This window comes from Ochlerotatus camptorhynchus, unplaced genomic scaffold (assembly GCF_037179485.1).
Source record: "Ochlerotatus camptorhynchus isolate MF236.1 unplaced genomic scaffold, CSIRO-AGI_Acam_v1.1 ptg000525l, whole genome shotgun sequence".
Lineage (NCBI taxonomy): Eukaryota > Metazoa > Arthropoda > Insecta > Diptera > Culicidae > Ochlerotatus > Ochlerotatus camptorhynchus.
Genome location: NW_027041009.1, coordinates 58584 through 67967, shown reverse-complemented (window position 1 = coordinate 67967; position 9384 = coordinate 58584). Strand labels below are relative to the sequence as shown.

The 9384-nt window shown below is 37.8% G+C and overlaps 1 protein-coding gene across 2 annotated transcripts; it reads right to left on the bottom strand.

Moving 5' to 3' along the window:
- Nucleotides 1-285: 285 nt before the first annotated feature.
- LOC135712959 (uncharacterized protein CG3556) lies at nt 286-8653 on the bottom strand. Of its 2 annotated transcripts, XM_065236066.1 has the most exons (6): nt 7741-8653; nt 7393-7676; nt 7013-7335; nt 6870-6947; nt 6727-6809; nt 286-2108 (listed from the first exon to the last, which is right to left on the bottom strand). In XM_065236066.1, exons 1-6 carry the CDS (start codon nt 8645-8647, stop codon nt 2047-2049), a joined length of 1737 nt encoding a protein of 578 aa, XP_065092138.1. In that variant the 5' UTR covers nt 8648-8653; the 3' UTR covers nt 286-2046. The 2 variants fall into 2 exon arrangements, with proteins under 2 accessions (XP_065092138.1, XP_065092137.1); XM_065236065.1 differs by having other exon boundaries at nt 7013-7676.
- Nucleotides 8654-9384: the final 731 nt, after the last annotated feature.

Sequence of the window (9384 nt, the reverse complement as noted above, 5' to 3'; positions counted from 1 at the left end):
TTTTCCGTCGATCTTGTTTTCCGTGCTGAGCACCGATGCTACCGACGTGCCAGGAAGGCAGCTCCCACACCTGGACCCTACCTATCGACCCATCAACTCATGAACCGGGGACCAACGGCTTTATTTCCCATCCGAAGGAAGGCGTGATCAGAGATGTTATGCCTCAGAACATCCCGGCGGCGCCGACTGGGATTGTACCCAGGCCTGCTGGGGTGAGAGGTAATCACGCTTACCACTACACCACCGGCGCCGTTATTGTAATTGTATTTGTATTTGTATTTATCTAGTGTAACGTTAGCCTGTAGTTGACACTTTTTACCAGCTCAAGGAAGAATACATTATTGACCTTCCTAATGCATTAGGAAAAAATTACACAGCGTTTCCAGACCAAAACTAATCCCAATGCACTTGGAAGGTTAAAGAAGAACTCACTTTAGGGAAAACTAAAAAATGCTGCAAGTTGTAACTAAAGTAATGCTATACCTACATATGTGTAAATGTTAATAAAGTTCATTACTGTCCATCAGGCGTGTTCAGACATCGCTTGAATAGCATTAAAGTTGGTTGTTGTTTGGCCGCAAGTGGTAGATCGTTCCATGTGAGCGTCCCTGATACGTAAACTGAAAAATATTGAGAATTTGCTGTGCGATCGATTATGTTTTTCACGGTGTAGTTATTCATTTGACCAACTCCAACCGATCTCATCACTAAATTGCTGGTAAAAATAATGACTCAAGTCTACGTTTTGTTCAATTAATATAGAAATACATATTCATGGGCTAAACCATGAAACATGTAATTCTAAAAATCAAGAAATATAGACGTGAATCAATTGATCCCAATGCCTCCATCACAAATGTCTTAAAGTTATCCAGTTATTTGTTGATGTGGGTAGTTATCTATCATTATGAATTAACTAATTTAGTGCTATAATTCTTAAAACTAAATTTTGAGCAATATTATCTTAATGTCATCTACAAAGGTCTACTTTCTAGCGAAACACATGCTTAAAACACAACAAACAAATGATTTCAGCTCACACGAAATTGTTAAGCTCTGTTTTGAATGTTTAGTCATAGCTGTTGTACGTAATCATATAGATAATCTTAATGGCTCACAGCTCAAAAGATTTTTGTTTTTTCTGGCGCATTTTGATTTTTTATTTTAATATTGGGAAGAGATATCAAAAAATTCATGATTAATTTTTTTCATAGGTTCCTGAAAAATTCACAAGCAAACATATTTTTTTTTTCTTTTTTATCATGAAAAAAGTAGGACTTCAAACCATACGTAAAGGTCGTTTTTTGTGGACTCAAAATCCAACTTTTTGCCATGAAATGTTTTTACTCGTAAAGTTTTTTTTTTAAGAATTGGAGAAAAATCAAAACGTATTCTTGTTTCAGAGTGGTAAGCGTTCCGTTAATGTTTTTTTTTTTAATGAAAACAGTGGCATCATCATAAGAGTCAATAACGAATCGAATTTTATTTGAACTGCTTGTATGGAAATGTCTTTTCAATCGACTCTCATAATGTGGCACCAGATGCCATAGAAATGAAATTGATAACTTGTATCTATATTACATAAATAATATGCATTATAGTTGCTGCAGCCGAGGTTAAGGAGCTAAAGAGTTTGCTACTCTCACAATACATAAGGATGTATAAAGTTATTTCCTATTGTTAAGTTCCCTTTATATAAAGATAGGAAGCAGGTGTTTTCGTATTAATTTTCTACCAGACACTTTCTGTTAATGATGATTTTCTCTCCACTTTTTATTCACTCTTTTATCGTTCGTGCTTATCTCGACTTTATGTTCCCTAATACCATTGTTTCTTTCACCTTTTTCATTCAGCGTATTTTTCCGCTCTCCGCTCGTTGCCCTCAATTCCTGAATAGAATGTCTCCATCTTTGCAGTTCCTCGTGTTATAAGTATACTCACCTCCGTGTTCATCTCGGGCTCCTTTTTTGTTTCATAATAAACACATTTTCCCGCACACCATCCCTTGCAAGACGAGATCGCTGTACTGAGCTTTGGGTAAGCGTTTTAAAGTTTTTTATACCAGTAGAGATAATGTTCGCCATCCTCCACGAGCAGTTCATCAACGCCTAAGGTACAAAGGCACGCATTGAATGAGAAACAGAGGGAGGAAGAAAGACGATTAAAAAGTGTACAAAAGTTTAACTAGTGTAAGTTTAATTACTGTCGGACAAAGTTTCTTCTGCCACACAAAAAGAAAAAAAAAAATAGTGTAAACTTTTCGATATGCTAATGAACCAATCCATTTCAAGCTTAACCCATTGAGTAGATACCTGGCATAGATCAAGATATCCAAGTATGTATGTAATTTTTCAGGTATGCTTCCCGATTTATATCAACGTCACTAATATGAGTGCTGTTTAAAACTTCGTTGCACTGGAGAAACCATTACATGCAATTCTATTATTAAGCAATTTTTTTTTTCGTCCGTATTTTTGATCGTGTGATCCCAAATTAAAACCAAATTTGCTACAAGGTTAAACAAAATCAAAAAAAATTTTGAAATCGCTCATACTAAATTAGGACAAAATTAAAATTTCATAAAAACAGAACTTAGTGTATTGTATTATAGTCAACACTCCACAACTCAATACCAGTAACTCAATTTCAAGTTATAGAACCGTAGTAAAAATGGATTTCATGGCTACTGTGATTGTGATTTTGTATGGTCCCTTCGAGTTGTAGAGATTTCGCTGTACTTTACTTTCAAATTGAGATGATAAGGTATGCAGAGATTAAACAATAAAAAAAGATAGAGTGTTTAACACATTTCATACGTTGAAGAAAACCCTAGTTTGAGTGTCTTCGTGAAGCATATTAGTACGTAAGTGAATTGCAGAGAACCACATAATATATTTAGAGGAAGAATATCGCTTATTATTTATTAATTATTTTTTTAACAGGGAAAACTTTGTCTCAGACGTCATTTCGATTTGAAGAGTCGTTCTCTTGGTATGATTCATTGAACAATATTGAATACGCCGTTGTGATAAATTAGAAGAGATCCAAAATGGCAGAGGTCCAGAAAAAAAATCAAACAGTGAAATAATAGGGCTAATTTCAAAGAAACCGGAGAGGGTCGAGTCTTAAATTATACAGTTTTTAAATCAAATTAGCCTAGATTTTTATGTATAGAAATGTTATTTTGAGGATATGTTCAATAAAATAGCTTGTACACTTAAAACTGAGCGGAATCGGCAACTTCTAGTTTTGCTGATATTTTGGCATCATTTCGAATTATTGATGGCACGAATCTTAGAAACTACAAAGATTTAAGAGACGAACTAGCTAGGGGCTGAAAGAAGATACAAAGATTTCATGAATGAAATTATATCAACACTGCACTGCAGCATATGTGTTGATATAATTTCGTACGGAAAATGTTTGTAATTTATGAGATTCGCGCCAAAAATTTGAAGTGGCAAGGTCAGTTGTGGATTCTATCAATCCTATTATCCTTAAAAAAATCTTTTCCCGAGACTCGCCAAAATGACATGATGCAATTCTAATAAACAATGTGAACCGAAAGTCACCAAAGAAGTTTGCTGAGCTCATCAACAAATATCTAAAATGCTGAAAACATAAAATCGAGCATCAAATGCATTTACTCAGATTTCGGCATTTAAACATATATTGTCGAATTTCAGTAGAGCAGCTGTGACCAAACCTGGTCGATACAAGATGTGACATTTTTTTTAAATACTGTATTAACGTGATTTTTGCCCCGTAACGCGGGTAGATCACCTTTTCGTGGTACGTTACGGGATGTAAGATCTACCACCGATTCCTAGTCTTGACTACTTCAAACTAGGGGAACAGGATTTTTCAGTAATCAAAGGAACACATCTTAGTCCTTGTTACTTTTTAAGCCTTGTTGATAGTGATAAGTCATCGGGTTGCCTGGACCGAGGATGATCTTGAAACAAGGAAAAAATTAGTTAGTTAGTCTTCATCTATGTGATTCCTAATCTTCTATTCGTTGTTCCATAGTTGGAAGTGGTAAAGACTAAGGTTCTGATGCATGATCATTATCGGTGTCATTGCTTATTTTTGTTGCTACGGAATCCAATTTTGACTGACAAAGGGGCGCGCCTTTGGAGGGTATTTCAACACTCCGAAGGGTATAAATAGCGGGACCTTTCAATTAGAATCGATTCCTTGCGATGAAGGCAAGAATGACAACTGTATCAAAACCGAATAGTTCATCATTTCTCAATAGTGATGAAGTAATACGACATGCACTAAACTAAGGACACGGGATATACTGCAATAGATCAAATTACTGGTCGCAGTAGTTTTATGTCCCGAACAGAGGAAAAAAAAACGTGATTTTTAGCCTGAGGTTAGTTCATCGCTTAAGGTGTGGCATTGAAGAGCTGAGTGCAGGATTGGCATGCTCAATTTTTCACACAAATTGCTTGTTTGTCAATAACTCTTCACTCACTTACCGAAACATGCTTTTTCGTGAAGAAACTGATAAAAAAGAGTTTTAGGTTTGAAACCATGAAATAATTTTGAAATCGGCCACGACGGGTAACTTTTGATCGCGAATATGAATACCCATGATCCGCAAACACGACGCCTCAGTACTGTTTTGGCCGATTTTGGCGTCGGTTCCTTACTCCAAGGACACGGTAGCCTGGTATAAAGCCGTACCCACGGAGATGAATCCGCCAAACTGTCCCCAGGCCAGGCCAATCGAAACGTTTTGGGCCCTGATTAAAGCATATTTGCAGAAAATTGTAAAGGCAGCGGATTCCGTTACAAAGTTTGCAAAAGACTGGGAAAAAGTATCCAAAATTGTTGGAAAGGAATCTGTGCTGAAGCTAATGAGTAGCGTGAGATCAAAAATCCGCTCCTTGGCTTACGACTGATTTGATCTCGGATTTTCTACGTTTAACTGTAAGAGAATACTATAGAGAACATGAATACGAAATTTTATCAAAATCGTATATCGTCAAGAAGCTAATCACCGTGGCTGCTCCATGCTCCGTGTTTTATTTAAGTAATGCCGCGGATACACTTGCATGATAATATATGAACATGAGCATTATTTGTATAATAAAATATAAGCAAATCCAAAAACTACAACTGTCCAAGTGTGACCATATTTTTGTTTTCGTTCGAACCGTATTTTTCATACAAAAAACATTATTTCAAGACCAACAATTGAAATGGCCTTAACTCCATTTTGTAAACAAACCTTGTAAGGCCATTTTCTCTGTTACAGTTTACTCAACAGATGGCGATACTGTTTTAACGACGATGTTTTACAGTGAGAAATATTCAATGAGTTATGTTTGTTTAAACATTTGAAATGATGGTATCTCAACACATATTTCGTGTGTGACCCAGATTACAATTCAGAAACATAAAAGGAACGTATATTATTATACGGTTAACACTTCTTCCACAGACAAACAGACATAACACTAGCAAGTTGTTCATCGAACAAGTATTTAACGGTCAATTTAAAAGTGTCGTAGTTGGTAGTACCACCACGTGTGGCGCGCATAGTCAATTTCCTTGCGTTTGACGTTTACACACTACCGCCATCTGTTCAGTGTACTACCCACCGCAGTGTACTCAACAGATGGCGGTAATGTTTTAGCGACGATGTTTTACAATGAGAAATATTCAATGTGTTATGTCTGTTTGTCTGTGCTTCTTCTACCTTTTGGCTATTACTTGCCATCTGAAACTTAGAGTTTTAATAACTTTACTCGTATCAATTAAGAGCCCTACAATCAAATAAACTGATTACAAATTTTATTAACTAACACACTTAAAAATAACTAATTTTACACGAGACGTAATCCATCTTCGACGTAAACTATGGACCGTAAATAAACATGCCATGTAAAATTAAGTGCTCCCAAACCGAAACATACGCAACTCGACGAAAAGTACGATTGATTGAATTTATTTTCTCGTTTCTTTCAACTGATTCTTATGTCATTTGGGCCGCATGCATGTGTCGGTCTCAGGGCACGGAAATTTACATGACTTTTTGGTAGTGTGTAGCTTTTAGATGAATATGACGATTTTTGCCTGTGTAAGCTGTTCCGAACCAATTTGTTTTTATATGGGTGCGTTCTAAGTCTGTATCATTTTTGCATTCGTATATTGTGTGATACTTTGATACTCTATGCCCTGGAAAGTCAGGAAATTTCCAAAGCCGACATATTCCTAGACCGGGCGGAAAGCTGAGGAAAATCCCAATTCCAGTAGGTACATTTTACTAAATTTCTCGGATGAGTTGAAAATTCGTCATTAGAAAAGCAGCGGTAAATAATTTTAAGGATAGGATTAACTAGTAGCAAAGACAACATATCAAGACCACTGGCAAATCTCACATTTTCTCATACGGCCGGTATGAGACAGGCTCAATTGCGTCATCTGCCGTTCAAAGGTAAATGTTCCGAACGAATTTGATAGCAAATGTTCCATCCTCAGAACAAATGTTTGCGTATTTGCTTATTTTTCTATGCGTTGTTCCCACCTTCGCTGGCACTACTGCATACGTCACTTGGATTCCGAAAAAGTTGTCAGTCTTCTTGATATGTTGTCTTCGCTTGTAGTTTTCTTGTAATCAGTTAATTAAAAGTTATGATTTGAAAAAAATTATTCATCTGGCATTCCGTTTTCTGCAGACAATAATCTTTTGAGATACAAATTTAGACTTACCTAAAGGTGCGATTAGCTGATTACCGGGAGGGTTTTTCGTATCCGGCTTCTCTGGTAATCGGTACAGCAGCCAGTAGTGGTAGCTATAATTATAAACGATTGATAAAATAAAAGTGCCGCACGTGCTTATTAACAGCTTTTACCTTTTTGGATCTTCTTTCTTCCCGGCGAGCGTGTGCACGTAGTGTCCGTTCGGCCACTCCCGGGCATCGAAATCAAACCTGAATAGATAAGGTCATGACAGTCCTGTGGAAAGCTAAATTTTATATTTTCATGAAATACATACTTGGGATCAATTTCCTTCGCTTGGTTCATTGCCCGGAAAAATGTAGTATTTTTCGGGGAAGTGAGGTCTAGAGAATATTCTTGCGTTACGTTGGTGTCAACCCATAACGTGTAGGTATATGACACATTTTTCGGCTCTGCTTCTTCTACTGAAGACGTTAAACCAACTGGTGCAGCCAGTTTCTGGTCACCATTTTCGTAGTAGTTATCATTTGCATTATCTCGAATCACATGGTCACACTGCAGGGCACGAACAGCCCCTAAACCTTTCCAGCCAAGGGCAAGAATTATGTCAGCTGTGAGTCCCACTCCAATGGTGGCATCCTGTGTAGCGTTAGTTTGAAATGGTATGTTATTTTGTACTGATATTATATCTCGTACCTGACCATCCTGCAATGGTTCTTCAGTCCAGCCGCCGTCTGTTCGTTGCTTAGATAGCAACCATTCTGACGCTGCTGTTCTGTTCCACTTTCCCGCTGGATCTGGTTCTAAATCCAGCAAGGCCTGCATTGCTAGCGCGGTACTTCGCAATGATCCAAAACTGCCCTGAGGCCCCTGAAGGCTGGCGAGGCCACGAGCTGGTCTTCGTATGAAATGTTGCAAATGTCGATGACGATGGTCTGTTACGATACATCGTAACGCCAACAGAACCATGGCGATGGTATCTGAAAAAAAAAACGAGTAGAAAATGAAATGCAGTTCTAAATTACTCACCATATATATACTGACCAACATCGTTAACTTCTCCGCTAGCGATGTCCAACAATCGACGAATCTGTCGTTTTCGAACATGCGTTGCTGAACTGCATACGGCCAGTGCGGTTAGTGCAAATTCATACTCTTGACCTTCTTCGTGTTCATGATGTTCCAGCGTGGAAACTAGGTCATGTCCATAGAAATGGCGAGCATCCTTGCAAAGTGCTCCCAACGTTAAAATATATTTGGCTATGCGATCAGTATTGACTGGTTTGGGCATTACATGGTGCCGGTCGGCCATCGTTAGAACTTCAATTTCCATCTGTTTCACTGACAGCATATCTTCCAAATCAGAAATCTCTTGAACATGATTGTCACTATCAGTTGGATCTCGAGCTCCCGATAACTCTTTAGCTAAGATTACCATGTGCGTGTCATTACCCCAACTATAATCGGGTAGTCGCTTCTCTCGAAGCCAATCGATTGCTTTTTGAATGCCTAGACTTTCCTTCTGGTCTGGTCCGAAGCAAACAATTACAGTTGGATCTTCTGGAATCGGTTCTAATGGATCTTGTTTCGTCGTCGCTGAGGTTGGCGGCAACGTTGGCATTTGCGATGTTGATGAATAATTTGATATGTACGTCGGCGGTAAAGTTGTCATTGTCGATACCGAAGCTGTAACTGTTGTGGATGATGTAGTCACTCCTGTTGATGAGGTTTGTATGTCCGGTACATAACTAGCGGAAGATGGTGTCGATGTTGGTATAAACTGCACCTGATAGGTAGTTGATTGCAATAGTTGTGCTGTAGTTGTTTGTGTGGATTCAGGCAAACTTTGCGTTGTTGAGGCGGTTATCGTTGTTGTGTTCTCTCCCAGTGATTTGGTTAGGAGAAGAAAGGCTACGTTCAAGAATATGTTGAGCCTTAGTTGTGGTGTCATCTTGGTCTGAAAATTATCATAATTTTATTCCTGAGTGATGCTATTCGAATAATTTATTTGTAATGGTAATATGATTTTTTTTATAAGAAGATTGATGATAAATAAAAAAGGTTAAAAAACTATTAAACAACTACATACACACTTAATTTTTTTCGCCAAGATTCCAACAGCCAAGTAGTTCTGCAATTAATTTTGCTGAGATTCAGTAAAACAGTTGCCGAGACTTAGCTAACAAATAACATTTTGCTGAGATATCAGCTAACAAACAGATATTTTGCAGAGATATCAGCAAAAGTAAATGCCGAGGTAATCGGCTGTTGGAGATTTTACCGAGCTAGATTAAGTGTGTATCGTAACGCAGGTAGATCACCTCTTGAGGGAGTGTTGAGGTGTAATATTGGCTGAGGCACAGACAAACAGACGTAACTCTTTGAAAAAGTTTTTCTTAAAAAAAAATTGTATCTCAAAACATAGGACCTCAGTAACGACATCTCTCGGGATTCTCGCGGAAAACAAGCTTGCTCGCTAACTGGCAAACAATATTGCATAAAAGTTCTATAGAATGTATAGAAACGTCAAAGTTATCCGATGCCAGCGCTGCGGCGAGTAGTTCGCGGAACTGATAATATTCAAATCAACCGTTAAATGCGTGAATGAAGATACACAATGAAGAGTTACGTTTGTTTGTCTGTGGTAAGAAAAAAAAACAATCTGAGCAACTACATTCATTAAGAGAG

What these genes read in the sequence shown, in the direction of transcription:
- LOC135712959 (XM_065236065.1), bottom strand. Translation starts at nt 8,647, where the DNA reads ATGACACCACAACTAAGGCTCAACATATTCTTGAACGTAGCCTTTCTT. An exon ending in AAGAAAGAAGATCCAAAAAG is followed by an intron (nt 6,810 to 6,869) that starts GTAAAAGCTGTT and finishes TTATAATTATAG; the next exon opens with CTACCACTACTGGCTGCTGT. An exon ending in TCAGCTAATCGCACCTTTAG is followed by an intron (nt 2,109 to 6,726) that starts GTAAGTCTAAAT and finishes TTTGTACCTTAG; the next exon opens with GCGTTGATGAACTGCTCGTG.